Source organism: Pangasianodon hypophthalmus, chromosome 7 (assembly GCF_027358585.1).
Source record: "Pangasianodon hypophthalmus isolate fPanHyp1 chromosome 7, fPanHyp1.pri, whole genome shotgun sequence".
Lineage (NCBI taxonomy): Eukaryota > Metazoa > Chordata > Actinopteri > Siluriformes > Pangasiidae > Pangasianodon > Pangasianodon hypophthalmus.
In genome coordinates, this window is record NC_069716.1 from 13,077,959 (window position 1) to 13,096,329 (window position 18,371).

Consider the following 18,371-nt stretch of genomic DNA (forward strand, 5'->3'; position numbering starts at 1 on the left):
AAAAAAATGTAGGGTTGCCATGGCTTGGGGTCACAGAAAATTCATAATAACTATTTAGGGTAATTATGATAAAATTTGGGAATCTCTGAATTAACATGTGTTACCACTTTTTACACCCTTTTTTCACACCCTTGTGTGATTTAATTTAATGGCTATTTTACTTCACTTACATTTTACTTTAATTTAAGCAATTAATTTTGTTACTTGTTTTGTTTTTGTTACTGTCCAAATATATACATAGTTGTAGAGCAACTCGAGAGCAGAAAGGAATTGACCATCAGCCACAACAAACAAGGTTTATCTGTCAACTTTTTATTAAAAAAAAAACAACAAAAAAAAACATAAAAAAAAAAAAACATACATTTGCTTCAATGTTTAACAGTTTTACAGACAAATGGATAAAATACTTTAGAATAAATCCATATAAAGCATATAATTAAACTACACGACCGTAGTGTAAATAAAAAACGTTATTCTACCAAGTGACTGCCTTAATAAAACATATGTTCATTCGAATTAATGTTATGGTGGTCTTACAGATCGCAAAAAGAGATACTAAGGTTTTAACATAACGGCTTGCTACATGGTTGAGGGGCGTTTCAGGCAGGAGGAAAAAAAATTAAAAAACTTTAGCAACATTCCTATTGGATAACTCAACACGTGCAATCCACAATGACTGCCAATACACAGGTTTTCAGGAAAAAAATTGAATTCAAAACAAACAAACAAAAAAAGCAGATCAGAAAGCTAAGATATCAATGTATAACATAGCTAAGATATCCTTATATATGTGCCTACATGCGCTGATTCCAAGTAGACTGGAACGTGTCCTCCAACAAAAGCTGAGCGAACAAGTCAGGTCGCTTGGAAGTCATGTATCTACCCGATAAGTGGGGTTAAAATCCGCCATTGTTTTTAGTATTTAGTGCCGAACAAATGGCGCATTGTGTCCCGTAAGGCTTTGAAATGTGTGGACAGCCTGACGACTTTCACCCCCCCAGTTGGTTTCAACATGGGCCTCCGTATCCACCCCTGCCGTAGCCAGAGGCACCACCACGAGGATAAGGGGCAACGCTACGGTAAGTGTTTCCGCCTTTGATAGGCCCATAACCAGACGACTGTTGGTTGTATCCACTGCCAAAGTCACCGTAGCCATTGCCACCACCATAGCCTCCCATCTGGTCATTGTATGCGCCTTCATAACCCCCTCCGTAGTTACCGCCATATCCCCCGCCATAACCTCCATCGTAGCCACCAGCATAGCTGCTGTAACCACCCCTTCCGCCACCGAAGCCATTTTGATTTCTTCCCATTCCGCCGCCTCTTCTGCCCCTACTGACCCGGGCTCCACCAGCAGCCTGTATTTCTTGTTTAGTGAGTGCCTTCTTCACTTCTACTTTGTGCCCATTTATCGTATGAAACTTGAGCACAACTGCTTTATCCGCAGAGTCATTGTCCTCAAAGTGTACAAAACCAAAGCCACGCTTCTTGCCGGTATCTTTGTCCGTGATGACTTCTGCTTTCTCGATTACACCAAACTGAGCAAAATATTCATTTAGATCCTTTTCTTCGATGTCTTCTTTCAGACCCCCAACAAATATTTTCTTTACTTTGGCAAGAGCTTCAGGTTTGCCTGCATCTTCACGAGCCACTGCTCTTTTCAAGTCCACGTTTTTACCATCAACAACGTGTGGCCTAGCTGCCATTGCTGCATCAGCCTCTTCAACGCTTGAATACGTTACAAAGCCAAAACAGCGTGACCGCTGAAGATGGTCGTTTTGAACAACAACGCAGTCGTTCAGCTGCCCGTACTGTTCGAAATGAGCACGGAGTCCTTCGCTAGTCGTCTGAACATTTAATCCACCAACAAAAAGTTTGCAAAGCTGATCCATTCTAGCGAGCATAGAGCGCCGTCTTCGAGAGCACTAGCGTACTTTACGCTGTCGCAGCAATGACGTCACCAACAAACCGACGTTCCATTCACATGTTAAAAATTCAAATCATAGGAAGCTCAGGGGAAGAGAAAGCTCATAAATACCGTTTGAGTAGTGCACAAATATGTATGAAGGGTGAAAGGGTATAAATTTATCACCATACGAATAAAATGTTAAAACTGTATGAAAGTAAAAGCGTAAGCGGGGCGAAAGAAAAAATGCGTTGATAAAAAGAAAGATAATGAAAAATCACGAGAATTAAAATTTAATTCGTTTATTAGTAAGGTGATTTGATAATCATATATTTAAACATAAAAGACATACATAATGTCACTGACAGTCCACTCTTCCAAACAGAGGAAATCCACCCTGACCGCCTTGTATATCATTCTTATCACTAACATATGGTCTTCAAAGGATTCCAGGATATACGTATTTTATAATGAAATTCTTAGTGGCTGTTTTTTTTAGTTTAAACCTCCTTCATCACCATGTTGGTCTATTTTCATTCATTCATTCATTCATTCACTCACTCACTAACTAATAACACACTTATGTAACCAGGTTATTGTAAGTTTTTTATTTTTCCTATTTTCCCCTAAAATATTCATGATTGTTTTCCACTTAATTTTTATATGTTGAAATTTCACATTGAGGATGGAAAAAGTTCTGACATGATTTATCTTCGTTTTCTTTTCTTTTTAAACCTGCCATTTCAACAGCGGTATGTAGACTTTTTATATCCATTGTAGTAACACTGGGTTGCCTTTCTGTTTCATCATGTGCAGCAGTAAGAGACCTCGGTGTGATTATTGACTCCAGTCTTTCATTTGAAGCTCATGTAGATAATATTACTAGGATAGCCTTCTTTCATCTCAGAAATATTACTAAGATAAGAAATTTAATGTCACTACATGATGCAGAAAAAATAGTTCATGCGTTTGTTACCTCTAGGTTGGATTATTCTAATGCCTTACTGTCTGGCTTTTCCAGTAGGTGCATAAACAACTCCAGTTAGTCCAGAATGCAGCTGCAGGAGTCTTTACTAGAACCAGAAGATATAACCACATCACCCCTATCTTATCCACACTGCACTGACTCCCAATCAAATTTTGCATTGATTATAAAATACTACTTTTGACCTATAAAGTACTGAATTGTCTCATGCCGCAGTTACTGAGCAAACTTTTGGTCTTTTATGATCCACAACGCCTACTTCGATCAAAAGGTGCAGGCTATTTGTTTGTACCTCGAATAGTGAAAGCTACAGCAGGGGGTAGAGCTTTCTCTTACAAAGCAGCACAGCATCACACCAAGTCTAGGCTGAAAACATATTTGTTTAGTCAAGCGTTTTGTGAATAGTTTTTTTCTTAGGTAAAGGAGCAGATCTGGAGGGCTCACGGGCATAGTGTTGTGGTCAACTGGGATGTTTGGATGCTGATGCCCCCCTCCACTCTCACGTGTTCACTCAGGTTTGTTGCTGATGGAGTGGCTGGCCGCTTTATGTCAAAGGGTGCCCTCATGTCTGTGTTACCTTCTGGCTCTTCCTTTTAGCTATGCTGTCATAGCTAGTCTTGCTGGAGTCCCTGCTTGCACTCTGCACGCAAAGTACATTGTCCTTAACCATTACGGGATAATAAGCATACCTAATCATCTCTCCCTCTCTCTCTGTCTCTCTTTCTCTGTTGAGCTACACATGCTACTCCTGAGATAACAGTGATCCTGACCCCTTCTGCTCTCTGGACCTGCCTGATCCATCCTGATGCCCTACTTCTGGTTGGAGTTGTCATCAATTGGAAATCACTTGCTGCTGCTGAAGATGGCCCCACATGGACAGCCTGAAGATCACTGAGATTACTGAGGGTGGTACCTATATGAACAGTTACGCAGTGATGGCTTAGGACTACAATTGCTATGATAGCTTTAGGACTGCAGTTGCCAAGAACAGTTTTGCTCTCAAGTCTCAATCAGTGAACGGTGGATAAGTTCAACAAAACAGACTTCATGCTAAATAATATAATAATGACTTAAATAATACTATAATGAATTTCCTGGTTACACAATTGCCCTATTTGACCATGTAGTACACAGTTATAAAAGGTATTTATTTATAATTTCACTATTCATTGTCACCCAGAAGAGGATGGGTTGCCTTTTGAGTCTGGTTCCTATCAAAGTTTCTTCCTCATATCGTCTCAGGGAGTTTTTCCTTGCAACTGTCGCCTCAGGCATGCTCATTAAATTTATATCCTGAATGTATTTATTTCTGTAAAGCTGCTTTGTGAAAATGACCATTGTTAAAAGCACTAAACAAATAAAATTGAATTGAATTGAAGACAAATAAAAGCTTTAAAAATCACGAGTGGGGTATTACTGATGTTTTTTATGTCGTAGAACAAAACGTGAAAATATCTTGAGCTTGTTACTAAAACCGGACTATGGAACCGGAAGTGCAAAAATGTTAACTCATTTCCGAGTTTTAGGACTCATTCCTGCAGCACTTCATAGATACGTGCGCTTTTTTGAACTCCCCGCTGAGGATCTGATACAGCAGTTAACCGGAGAACAAGACATGACTTTGCAACAGAACTGTCAATGCTATCACCTCTGTAAATCTACAGACGTTTTAAAGATGATAATGAAGTTCTGCTGGGCTGTAAACTCAGTAAGAGCTTTAGGTCCAGGTTGGGTGGTGCGTAAGTGTTCATGAGGCGTGACTGTCATTTCTAGCGAAACCCCAAACTATCAATCAACTCATCAACCACGGCCATATATTTATCACCAAATAACGCATTTATGGTAAGGAATAATATTGGGGGAAATATCAAGGTCAACTGAACTTGTAAAAACGGCAGAACACTATTCCCAAAAATAATTTGTGGAGATGTAACTTTAACTGTATTTTGGGTTTCACATTCGCTAACATGGGGATGGACGGGGTTTAAAATTGGTTTGCTTTGTTCTTGTTCTCTGTGTCTTTGTGTGAAGCAATGATATATACACACACACGAGTTGTATCTTTTTTTTTTTTTTTTACGTACTTCCGTTTTTTTCTTGGGGAAAGGACCTATTGAACACACCTACTTCCGTTCTATGGGACGACTCTGAATCACGGGGCGAATCAGAAACGTCAGCAGGCGGAACAATCGTGGGCCTTGTTTGGCTATTATGGTAAGCTTTGGATGGGATTTTATGAGTTTGATATTTTGTTTTGTTTTGTTTTATTACGTGTGCCTTTATTAGCCCGTCAATACTGGCTAAACGTTCCTGGTCGTATTTGGCGGTGTATGGAAGGATAACATTTTCCTGTGTTCAGATTAACTGTTCGGATAACGACACTTGGAATTTTCTCATAACTAAATTCGGTTACGATGGGAAAAACAAATCCAAACTACTAACTAACCGACAAACTTACTAACTAGCTAACTAACAAATTAACTAACCCATCGCATGTTGAACCGGATTCGTAACTCGGTTATGTTCATAGAGTTTTAAATTTGTGTAAAACTGGTTAGTGTATTACATAATCCACATAGTTAAATTCACGAATCACATTGTTTACTAAGGGCTATAGTAGAGAAGAGTGAATGACTTGTATACACTCACCGAGCACTGTATTAGGAACACCTGTACACTTATTCATGCAATTATCTAATCAGCCAGTCGTGTGGCAGCAGTTCAATGCATAAAATCATGCAGGCCAGCAACCTAAGGTAATGTTCACAGCAACCATCAGAATGGGAAAAAATGTGATCTCAGTGATTTTGACTGTGGCATGACTGTTGGTGCAGGATGTTCTGGTTTGAGTATTTGTTGATCTCCTGGGATTTTTCATGCACAGCATTCTCTAGAGTTTACTCCGGATGGTTTAATAAAGAAAAAACATCCAGTGAGTGGTAGTTCTGCAGATGGAAATGCCTTGTTGATGAGAAAGGTTAACAGAGAATGGCTGGTTCAAGCTGACAGAAGGCTACAGTAACTCAGATAACCACTCTGAGCAATTGTGGTGAGCAGGAAAGTATCTCAGAATGCACGTCAAACCTTGGGGCTGATGGGCTACAACAGCAGAAGACCTTGTCGAGTTCCACTTCTGTCAGTCAAGAACCGAAAGCAGAAGCTGCAGTAGGCTCAGGCTCACAAAAACTGGACAGCTGAAGACTGGAAAAATGTATCCTGGTCTGAAGAATCTCGATTTCTAATGAGGCACACAGATGGTAGGGTCAGAATTTTGTTTTCTTGGCACACTTTGGGCCCGTTAATATGAATCAATAATTGCTTGAATGCCACAGCCTATTTGAGTATTGTTCTGACCATGTGCATCCCTTCATGGCCACAATTTACCCATGTTCTAATGGCTCCAGCATGATAATGCACCGTGTCACAAAGCAAAAGTTTTCTCAAACTGGTTTCATGAACATGACTATGAGTTCAGTGTTCTTCAGTGGCCTTCACAGTTTCTGGCTCTGAATCTTATAGAATACTTTTGGAATGTGGTAGAATGGCAGATTAACAGCATGAATGTGCACCTGAAAAAATCTGCAGGAACTGTATGGTACAACCATGTAAACATGGACTAGAATCTCAAAGAAACTTGAGATTCCGTGGAATCCATGCCATGAAGAATTGAGGCTGTTTTGAGAGCAAAGGGAGGTCCTACACAGTATTAGTATAGTGTTCCAAATAAAGTTCTTGGTGAGTGTATATAGTACAGTAGAGAGAATTATGATGTTGCTTTTATTGAAGAGCATTTAATCGCCTAACCAGAATTGGGTATAGTGTAACCATTGGGTGTGTGCCGTATTTGTACAAGCTGTACAAGTTAATCAACATATCTTATGTGACACATGAACATGAATCTTAGACTACAGCTTAGTTGTCTGTTTTTTTTTTTTTTTATGACAATGATTTAGAAAAACATTCAGATGTACCTACTATAATGAAATCATTTAAATTATTTTCTGACAGATTTCCCAACACTGAAGCTGTTGCTGAACTGGTCAAGGCTGAATTTAGTGCCACTTACTACAACGTGCATTATCAACATTTGGATTTATTAATAATGTGGAATAATTGTCCCACTCCACCTCCCCTATGGAATGGCTTTTGAAGAACTTGATTTCCTTCTAAAGTCCACAAAACCGGGTACTTTTTAAGCAGTACAGAACACCTTAACATTTGAAGGAGAGCTTTTCCTCAAAAATGGATCAGCAAGCAAGTGGTGTGGACGACCCCAATAAGCACCCTAAAAAGAAATCAAATGAGGATGATAGTAAGAACAAAAAGCTGGTATGTACATACTATCTTTCATTTTTGTTATGAACTGTCTTAGAACTGTGTTAGGATGCAACACTTAGTTAACTATAAATTGAAGGGGTTAGGCAGTTGGTTAGTTTGCCTCAGGTTTAGCATTCTGCTCATCTAGCTTCTTCTTCTTCTTCTTGTTCTTCTTGTTTATTTATTAAATAAATAGTTACATTTCTTCTTCTTCTTCTTAAGCACTTGTATACACAACGCAGAACATTTCTTATTGCTTGTCAAGTTAGTCCTCAGTGTGACATTACAGGTAATGGATACGATGGTCTTACATCATGACTTCTCCTCCCACATATTTCATAGTCCACTTTGGATGAATCATGAACGGTTTGCTTGGATGCTGACCTTAAATATTAGTTATTATGTGGGACATAATTAATTACAGCTCTTGACACCTCAGGACCGCTCCAACTCCCAAAAGTTCAGCACATTTTTTTTTTTTTTTGAAGGGGTGTGTGTGTGTGTGTGTGTGTGTGTGTGTATGTAAGTATGTATATATTTATATGTGTGTATATGTGTATGTGTGTGTGTGTGTGTGTGTGTGTGTGTGTGTATGTGTATGTATATATATAATATACATACATGAACACACACACACCCTGTCCACTTTATAAGGGACACTTGTACAACTGCTCAAGTGCTGTTATCTAATCGGCCAAACATGTTGCGGCAGAACGATGCAAAAAATCACATCAAACATGAGAAAGAAGAAAATGTGATCTATGTGACTTTGATTGTGGCATGGGTGTTGGTACCGAAAGAGCTGGTTTGAGTATTTCATAAACTGCTGATCTCCTGGGATTTTCACACACAGCAGTCTCTAGAGTTTACACAGAATTGTGCACAAACCAAAAAGCATCCTGTGTGTGAAGGGTCTGCAGGCTGAAACACCTTGTTGATGAGGGAGGTCAGAGGAGAATGACCAGTCTGTAGTTGCTCAAAACAGCATTTTTTTTTTTACCACCAAGGTGAGGAGAAAAGCATCTCAGAAAGCACAGCACATCAAACCTTGAGGTGAAATGGATACAACAGCAGAGGACCAAATCAGGTTCCACTCATATCAACCAAGAGCAGGAATCTGAGGCTATCATTAGCACAGATGCACCAAAACTGGACAGCCCAAGACTGGAAAAAGACCAGGTGATATTTTGCCTCAGAATCCTGTTCTTGGCTGACAGGAGTGAAACTTGATGTGGTCTTCTGCTATTGGAGCCCATCTACTTCAAGGTTCAATGTTTTATGCATGCTGAGATGCTTTTCTGCTCACCACTGGTGCTCATTCACCAATTTGGCCATCTTCCACTGACCTCTCTTATCAACAAGGCGTTTCCACCTTCAAAACTTTTTCTCGCTCAAAGTTTTTTGTTTTTCGCGCCGTTCTGTGTAAACTCCAGAGACTGTTGTGTGTGTGTGTGAAATTCTCAGGAGATCAGCAGTTTCTGAAATACTCAAACCAGCCCATCTGGTACCAACAGCCATGCCACGATCAAGTCCCAGATATCACACTTTTTCTTCATTCTGATGTTTGTGAACATTAACTGAAGCTCTTGACCTATATCTGCATGATTTTTGCATTGTTCTACTGCCACATGATTTAGCTGATTACATAACTGCACGAATGTGCACTTGTACAGGTGTTCCAAATAAAGTGGGTGGTGAGTGTGTGTGTGTTGCACAGCCAGGTCCATAAGTATTTGGACAGTGACAAAAATTTTGTAACTGCCTCTATACACCACCACAGTGGGTTTGAAATGAAGCAATCAAGATGTCGTTGAAGTATACCCTTTGAGATTTAAAGGAGTCTCTCCATTTTCACAGTCTCAAAAGTAATTGGACAAACTAACATAATTATAAATATAAGGATTTTTTTTTTACTACTTGGATGCAAATCCTTTGCAGTCAATGACTGCTTGCAGTCTGGAACCCATGGACATCACCAAATGTGGAGTTTCCTCCCTTGAGATGCTTTGCCAGGTCCACTGCAGCCGCCTTCAGTTGCTGCTTGTTTGTGGGTCTTTCTGCCATCAGTTTTGTCCTCGGTAAGTGAAAAGCATGCTCAGATGTTTTGAGGTCAGGTGACTGACTCGACCATTTAAGAGCATTCCATTTATTTGCCTTAAGAAACCCTTGGGTTGGTTTCGCGGTATGTTTTGGGTCATTATCCTCCTGAACTGTGAAGTCCTATCAGTTTTGCAATATTTGACTGAATCTGAGCAGAAAGTATAGTTCTGTACGCTACAGATTTCATCCTGCTACTTCTGTCAGCAGTCATCAATAAATACCAGTGATGCAGTTCCATTGGCAGCCATACATGCCCATGCCACAACGCTGCCTACGTGTTTGACAGATGATATGGTATGCTTTGTACCATGAGCCCTTCATTTCCTTGTCCATGCTCTTCTCTTCCTATAATTTTGGTGCATCTTGGTTTCATCTGTCCAAAGAATCTTGTTCCAGAACTGGGCAGGCTTTTTTAGATGTTTCTAGCAGTCTAATCTGGCCTTTCTGTTCTTGAGTGTTACCAGTGGTTTGCATCTTGAGATAAACCCTCTGTATTTACCTTCATGAAGGCATCTTCCAAAACAGCTCTGACCCATCAAGGCATGGACTCCACAAGACCTCTGAAGGTGTGCTGTGGTATCTGGCACCAAGACGTTAGCAGCAGATCGTTTAAGTCCTGTAAGTTGCAAGGTGGGGTCTCCATGGATCAGGCTTGTTTGTTCAAGGCATAGAATCCAGTACGTCCCACAGATGCTCGATCGGATTGAGATCTTGGGATTCTGGAGGCCTAGTCAACACCTTAAACTCTTTGGCATGTTCCTCAAACATTCCTGAACACTTTTTCCAGTGTGGCAGGGCGCATTATCCTGCTGAAAGAGGCCACTGCCTTTAGACTTTCTTTCTTCTCAGAGTGCATCCTGGTGCCATCTCTTCCCCAGGTAAACAATGCAGATGCACCCAGCTGTCCACATGATGTAAAAGAAGACATGATTCTTCAGACCAGGCCACCCTCTTCCATTGATCAGTGGTCTCGTTTTGATGCTCACATGCCCATTGTAGGCACTTTCAGTGGTGGACACGGGGCAGTATTGGCATGCTCACCAGTCTGTGGCCCGTACGCAGCAAGTTGTGATGCATTTTGTATTCTGACACCTTTCTGTCATAGCCAGCATTAACTTTTTCAGCAATTTGCTACAGTAGCTCTTCTGTGGGATCGGATCAGATGGACAAGCCTTCGTTTCCCACGCTCATCAGTGAGCCTTGTGCGCCCATGACCCTGTCGCCGGTTGTCCTTCCTTGGACCACTTTTGGTAGGTACTAACCATTGCATACCGGGAACACCCCACAAGACCTGCAGTTTTGGAGATGATCAGACTCGGTCATCTAGCCGTCACAATTTGGCCCTTGTCGAAGTCACTCAGGTCCTTACGCTTGCCAATTTTTCCTGTTTCCAACACAATAACTTTGAGCAATGACTGTTGACCTGCTGCCTAATATTTCCCACCCCTTGACAGCAAGATAATCAATGTTCTTCATTTCACCCATTGGTGGTTTTAATGTTGTGGCTGATCGGTGTGTGTGTGTGTGTGTGTGTGCGCGCGTGTGTATGTGCGTGTGTGTAGTATTGGAACGGCAAGGCCAATTTTTCTGACATTTGGGTTTGAGATCAAAAGATGAATAATGAGATGATAGATCAGAATTTCAGCTTCCATTTCCTGATATTTAACACATCTAGGTGTAAATAACTTAGAACATGGCACCTTTTGTTTGAACCCATCCATTTGTTCAAGTGATCAAAAATCTTTGAACATGTGACTGACAGGTGTTTCTTGTTGCCCAGGTGTGCCCTGTTAGATTGATTGATTGTTTAAACAGTTAATGGCTCTGAATGTCTACTCTGGGTTTCACCTGAGAACACTGCAGTTGTTGGTTTAAAAAAAAAAAAAAAAAAGATGAACCAACATGAAGACCAGAGAACTGTCTATGGGAGAAATGCAAGCCACAGAGAGAGAAAATCTACCAGAGCCATTCCATAGCAATGGGCATAGCCAGTACAACAATCTGGAATGTCCTGAAAAAGAAAGAAACCACCGGTATACCAACAACCAGACATCAAACAGATCGGCCAAGGAAAACAACAGCAGTTGATGAGAGAAACATTGTGAGAGCTGTATTGGGCATCACCAATAACCTCCACAGGGCAGGGATGAAAGTATCACAATCCACCGTTTGAAGAAGACTTTGAGAGCAGAAATGTAGAGGACATATCACAAGATGCAAACCATTCATCAGCAGTAAGAATCAGAAGGTCTAATATGAATTCACAAAGAAATGCAGAGATGATCCAGAAAAGTTCTGGAACCAAGAATAACCTCTACCAAAGTGATGGAAAGACCAAAGTGTGGAGAAAGAAAAGATCTACTCATGATCATATCCAATACATATGAGCTCATTGGTCAAGCACCGTGGAGTTAGTGTCATGGCTTGGGCTTGCAAGGCTTCTTCTGGAATGGGATCACTAATCTTTATTGATAATGTAACTCATGATTGTAGCAGCAGAGTGAGTTGAGAAGTTTACAGAAACATTCTGTCTATAATCTAATTGGGAGGAACCTCATCATGCAGCAAGACAATGATCCAAAACACACTGCCAACACAAAAAAAAGGACTTCATCAGTGGAAAAAGTTTTAGACTGACCAAGTCAATCACCAAACTTTAATCCAGCTGAGCATGTATTTCACTTCCTGATGAGGAGACTGAAGGGAGAGACCTCCAAAACTAACAACAACTGAAAGAATCTGTGGTACAAGACTGGAAAAGCATCACAAAAGAAGAATGCAACACTTTGGTGATGTCAGTGTTTCGCCAGCTTGATGTCACTGCAAGCAAGGAATATGCAACCAAATATTAAGTGTTAGTCTTAAAGTAAATATCAATACATTTGCTCTTTACAAAATTGGGTGGTCTTGCATAAAAGGTGCCATGTTCTAAGTTGTTTAACACATCAAAGCTGAAATTCTGATCTATTATCTCATATTCATCTTTTGATCTCAAACCCAAATGTGTTCAATGTATAGCAGATTTTTATTTGGATTCAGGTTTGGGCTCAGACTAAGTCATTCAAAAACATCAATCTTCTTTTGGTTAAACCATTCCTTTGTTGGGCATGTGATTTTGGTCATTGTTGTAATGAAAGGTGAAATTCCTTTTCATCTTCAGCTTACTAGCAGATACATGAATGTTTTGCTGGTTGCTAAAATTGGCTGGTATTTGTAGCTATTCATGATTCCCTCCACCTTGATAAACCCGCAGTTCTGGCTGAAGAAAAGCAGCCCTAAAGCATGATGCTGCCACCACCATGCTTCACAGTGGGTATGATGTTCTTTTGTTGAAATGCTTTTTTTGTGCCAAACATAACTTATGGAATTATACCTTTTTGGAATTCGTCTCATCAGACCGTAACACATTATGCCACATGGTATTGGGTGATCTCTTTGGATTAGGATGTGTTTTTGTGAGAAAGGCCTTCTGTCTAGCCACCCTAGCCCATAGCCCAGACATGTGAAGAAAACAAGAGATTGTTGTCACATGCAGAGGGTAATCAGTACTTGTCAGATATTCATGCAGCTCCTGTAATGTTGCTGTTGGTCTCTTGGCAGGCTCTTTGGTAAGTTTTGGTCTGTCCTTTTGTAGATTTTGGAGGGACTTCCTGTTTTTGGTAATGTCACTGTGGTGCTCCATTTTCTCCACTTGCGCTCTCCTTTTCGGTGTTCCATGGTACATCTATTGTTTTGGAAATTTTTTTATACCCCTCTCCTGATCGATTCCTTTTGAAAGTGAGAGCCTGTGGAGCCTTCTGAAGCCATGGTCAGCTATTTGCAGACCATGGCTTCAGAAACAGCTGGTCTTTATTTGGGGTTAATCAGTATAATTTCACTGATTGACAGCTGTATGATAATTACTTTTGAGCCTGAAATTGAAGGTGATTGGTTCATTCTGAACACAGCCACATTCCCATTTATAAAATGGTGTGCACACTTATGCAACAAGGATGTTGTAACTTTATTTTTCCTTAAAATAGAGAGAAATAGGTACAGCAGCTCTTTCATCTTTTCCTGCTTTGACTCTTTTTCTTTTCTTCTTCTTCTTCTTCTTCTTCAAATTTAAAAAAAATTTTTTTTTTTTTAACTTACTTTTCCCTATGGGGGATCAATAAAGGTACAGCTTCTCTTAAAATGTTTCTGATTGTTTTTCACTAAATTTTTATGCGTTGTAATTTCACATTGAGGGTGGGAAAAGTTCTGACGTGATTTATCTTGGTTTAATATTTTTCATCATAATAACTTGCCGTTTCAGCAGGGTGTCTAGACTTATCCACTGTATACTTCCTGTCATTGCAGGCTAGAGCACCGCTAGCATCCTTTAGTCACTAATAGGATGCCAAGCCATAAGAATTTTCCACCATTAAAAGTGTTAGTGCACCTGAATAGCACTCCTTGTCATTTGGGCTAATCCATAATAATAAGTGCATAACATTTTAGATAATTTGAGTTCGATTCCTAAATAAAAATCTCGATAGGTCAGATTATAACCAGTCAGCACACAGCACACTGGAGGACTGTACAAGAGATTCAAAAGTGGAGTTGCTGGGTCTTTTGCTGAAGAAGATGCTGAAGGAAACAGATTCTGACTGTATTTAGTACAAAACGGAGAGCAGAGAAGATCCATGCCCAGAACAAACGGGGCTGAACTGAGGTAGGAGAACTAGCAAAGGCTTGCCTTCATCAGTTATGGGGGTCATTATAATTGTGAAAGACCTACTACAGTTGCTCATTGCCTTCTGTTATTCTTCTTGCTGGGGCAGTTCCATATATTCTAGCTCAGACATGTATGTGTAGCAGTAACTCAAAAAATCCACATCAGTTGAGTGATTTCTGCTGCTTGAGTAATCCATTTGCTTATTAGCGGTAGCCAGCTAGCTATCTATCTTCCCTGAAAAAACTGTTATCTAGAGATCACTGCCCACCAAAATGTCCACCATAATATAGTTTTTTAAATTTTGCATCCGCATCCAAAATACATAATCAGGAGTGGGTTTCCCCAGTATTCAAACAGGGAAATCTTGCTACAGAGCTCACTCTGTAATTGTGGTAAGTCACAAGTAGGCATGTTTACAACAGCTGTATCGATGGTTAAATTTAAGATTTTGTCCAGAGTGTCCCTTTTAAAGATTAAAATTGATATGCTGGAGCAGATGCATACATGTAAATGTGCAATATCTAAATTAGTGTTATTGGAGTAAAGACAACAAAATGAACTACTGGAGAGCAATCACAATCTTTTTTTTTCCTTTTTTCCCCTGAAAATTTGTGGACTGAACTTTAAAAACATATCCGAGCAACCCACAAAGGCCCACAGACCTGACTGAGTTGTACTAGGTCTGTCAGGAGGAATGGACAAGAATTCTGGCTTCAAGTGTTGTGAAGAGCTTGGAAGGCTACTCCAAGAATTGATTCAAGTTAAGCAATTAAAAGGCAAAGTGTGACTGCTGTCATAGAAATATAAACTTCCTCACTCATCACCTATTTAATCATCTATCATACATAAAAATCATATTTTATTCTTATATCTTATTACTCCATAATTACTCTGTAAACAGTCTCTGTGACAATTATTCAACAGCATCATTCAGATTTACAGCCAATCCTTGTTATTCATACTTCGGATCCCTAGTCAGTCAGTTATTTCGATTGCCCAAAACAAAGTCTGCCTGGCTGTAGACCAACCCCCAGTTTACCTTTATCTGGCCAAAAGTTAATTCCGTAGGTGGTATTCATTCATTGCGATTCCAATTCTTTATACTGTATACAGGCTCCATTATTTTCAAGCAGTGTAAACATAGTCTTCCCTAGGGTTGGAGATTTGTATTATATGTTATTGTTCCTATAGTAACAGCTCATACACAGGGACTTGTATGGCAGATGCTCCACGTAATCTGAGGCTAATACAAAACAGTTTTAAAAAATATGTTGGTACTTAATAAAGAAAAATGTATAATTGCTGATATAGTGAAGTTTTCTGTTAAGAGACTTTTATTTGACATTTATGGAAATAGTCTCAATTGTCAGTGCTTTTTATACTTATATTTATGTACGTATATATAAGTAAACCCTTGCCTTCAGTTCAAGTCTAAATGAGGGTTCACAGCTTCATCCTCTCTTGTGCTGCCTTATTGAGAGTGCTGATGTCATTCAGACATTCTTTCTCACTTCCTCAGCAGTGAGCTCATTGGTATGTTTCCTGTTTCAGGGCCAGGCTTATTCCCTGTTGCTGAAATATGCTGCTCATATTTGAGGTCTTGGACTCTGGCTGTTGGAAGGCATGGAAGAATTTTATGCACAAAGGAGGGAGTCAGCAATAATACAGACAGACCTTTATTTTGTCCTTTTCAGGCAAGATGAAGTCAAAAATTGTTGAGGAGGTCTGTCTGGTTAAGCCAGGTTGAGCAACTACATGGGGCATTAAACAATAGCTCATTAATTACACACAGCCTGTGCTTTGCTAGTAATGTGGATTATTAGTCATTAGAGGATACAGTGTGTAAGTTGCCCTTATGTTGTAGTCCTTTTTCTTCATCTTTGGCTGTCTAACAGAGGCCTGCAGGTTTTGTGCCAAAATAGATTGATAATTGTAGCTATCCATGATTCTCTCAAACTTGAATAGAACCCCGGTCCCAGAGAAACAGCCCCATAGCATGATGCTGTCATACCATTCTTCACTGTGGGTGTATAAGCTGTCTTGTTTTTGCACCAAACATATCTTTTAAAATTATGCCAAAAAAGTTATACGTTGCCACATGGTTTGGGATGATGTAGGCGGGCCTGCATGTTTTGTTTTAGAAAGGGCTTCTGTTTAGCCACCCTCCCCCATAGCCCAGGCATGTGAAGAATATGAGAGGTTGTTGTCACACGCAGAAAGTGACCAGATTTCTTTCCAGATATTCCTGCAGTTCCAGATATTCCCGCAGTTTCTTTCACAATACACAATACACTTTTTTTGTGATATCGCCAGTATTGTCTTACAAACTTTAATTAAAAGCCACTGATTTAATGGGAAAATTTCATACTGTATCTTTAAAACTGTAAAATCTTAGCATTGTTAGAGATTTTTCCTTCTTGTTAAATGTGTAAATCTAAAATATTTTTTCAATTAATATTTTAAGAGTTTATTTTTCTGGACATCATCAGATTCAGCCTTTAACAGTTTTAATTTTTTTTTTCCTCTACTGCTGGCAGTTTAACAAACCATTATATCATGAATCATAGAAATGTCTTTCAGTATTGTGATACAATATTTTTGTTAAATTGCACAGCCCTGCTTAAAACATCTTGTATTACATTTTAGAATTTTAAGGTCATAAAATTTGTTGTTTTTAACCGTTAGGCAAACAGAGCTTCATCAGTTATTTTGATTTTCTAACTTTTCTAACTTCTGTGGAGTTTTTCTAACGCCCACCAAGCAATAGCTTGAAGATTTTAATACTATAAGGTTAAGAAAAGCTTAATTAATTTTATGGATTTTACAAAATAAACTCAGCAGTAGAACACACATTAAATGTTTTTCTGTGGGACATCACCCAGTACATTTTAATAAAGAGCTTAAAATACTGAATGAACTTTTATACAGCGGACTGTAACAAATTACCCACATACAAGATAAACAAGGCAGACCAATGCTTGTTTAAATGAAAAATGATGTAAAGAATGAAATGAGGTTTAAAAAAAAACCTCAATAAAATTAGGTCATTTCAGCTTATCAAATTGCATTCTAATGACCAACTGGCCTTGAGACTCATTTGTACCGGGACTCTGCGGCCTCTCAGACACTAAGCTAATCATTTGTTTGCATTCAAGTTCAGCATTTCCGCAGACCCAAGCAGTACAGGACACCTGTTGCAGCTGTCATTTAAGTCTGTTCTTGCCATCTTAAATTGATCTTAAATCTAAATTAAAATCTTAAGTTTGGTCCAACTGACCTGCTTGGAAATAGCAATGCTTACTTTATGGTTATTGTTGTAATCATAATAGTCATTTTGCCTTTTAGAATATGGCTAAAATTTCTTTAATGATGGCTAACGTTAGTCAACCTTACTTGCACTGCTCTCATAGGCGTTTGCACCAAAGGAAATTTGAATGCTCAAGTAATGTTCTTTGATATTTGTAGAACTAATTTATGATGAGAGAAACACACACAAGTAAAATCCATCAAGACAGAAACACATCTAAGTAAAAACACAAGAAAAAATGTGCATCAGTACAACATACACTCACTGTCCACTTTATTATGGACACATGCACATTCATGCAGTTATCTAATCAGCCAATGATATGGCAGCAGTGCAGTGCAAAAAATCATGCAGACAAAGTTCAAAAGCTTCAGTTAAAGTTCACATCAAACATCAGAATGAAGAAAATTTGTGATCTCTGTTACTTTGAATGTGAAAGGATGTTGGTACCAGAAGGGCTGGTTTGAGTATTTCATAAACTGCTGATACCCTGGGAATTTCACACACAACAGTCTCTAGAGATTACACAGAATGGTGCGAAAAGCAAAAAACATTCAATGAGTGACAGTTTTGTGGGTGGAAATGCCTTGTTGATAAGAGAGGTCAGAGGAAAATGGACAGATTGGTTCAAGCTGTCAGGAAGGATGTAGAAACTCTTTACAGCCATGGTGAGCAGAAACATCTCAGCATGCACAAAACATTGATCCTTGAGGTGGATAGGCTACAACAGCAGAAAACCACATCAGGTTCCACTCCTGTCAGCCAAAAACAGGGATCTGGGCCTAGGCTCATTGAAACTGGGCAGTAGAAGATTAGAAAAAAGCACCTGTTCTTTTTCTTCAACTGTCCAGTTTTGTTGAGTTTGTGCCAATGATAGCCTCAGATTTTTGTTCTTGGCTGGCAGGAGTGTAACCTGATGTGGTCTTCTGCTGTTGTAGCCCATCTACCTCAAGGTTTGATGTTTTCTGCATGCTGAGATGCTTTTCTGCTCACCAGGGTTGTAAGAGTGCTTATTTAAGTCACTGTCAGCTCAGACCAGTCTGGTCATTCTCTTCTG

At 39.5% G+C, this 18,371-nt stretch overlaps 2 protein-coding genes across 8 annotated transcripts in view; one reads left to right on the forward strand and one right to left on the reverse strand.

The window, feature by feature from the left end:
* Positions 1-291: 291 nt before the first annotated feature.
* LOC113529411 (heterogeneous nuclear ribonucleoprotein A0-like) lies at positions 292-1,974 on the reverse strand. The gene has a single exon (XM_026918593.3). It carries the CDS (start codon positions 1,902-1,904, stop codon positions 1,008-1,010), a length of 897 nt encoding a protein of 298 aa, XP_026774394.1. The 5' UTR covers positions 1,905-1,974; the 3' UTR covers positions 292-1,007.
* Positions 1,975-4,407: 2,433 nt separating this feature from the next.
* The window catches only part of diaph2 (diaphanous-related formin 2), a 424,876-nt gene continuing 410,912 nt past the window's right edge, over positions 4,408-18,371 (forward strand). For 3 of the 7 annotated variants that reach the window (XM_053235480.1, XM_053235482.1, XM_053235485.1), the window contains exons 1-3: positions 4,409-4,733; positions 4,999-5,105; positions 6,900-7,220. In XM_053235480.1, the coding sequence (XP_053091455.1) occupies positions 7,134-7,220 (87 nt within the window). In that variant the 5' untranslated portion in view covers positions 4,409-4,733; positions 4,999-5,105; positions 6,900-7,133. Of the gene's footprint in view, positions 4,734-4,998; positions 5,106-5,138; positions 6,149-6,899; positions 7,221-18,371 lie in introns of those variants that run through there. The other 4 variants (XM_053235486.1, XM_053235484.1, XM_053235483.1 and 1 more) reach the window with 3 other exon arrangements.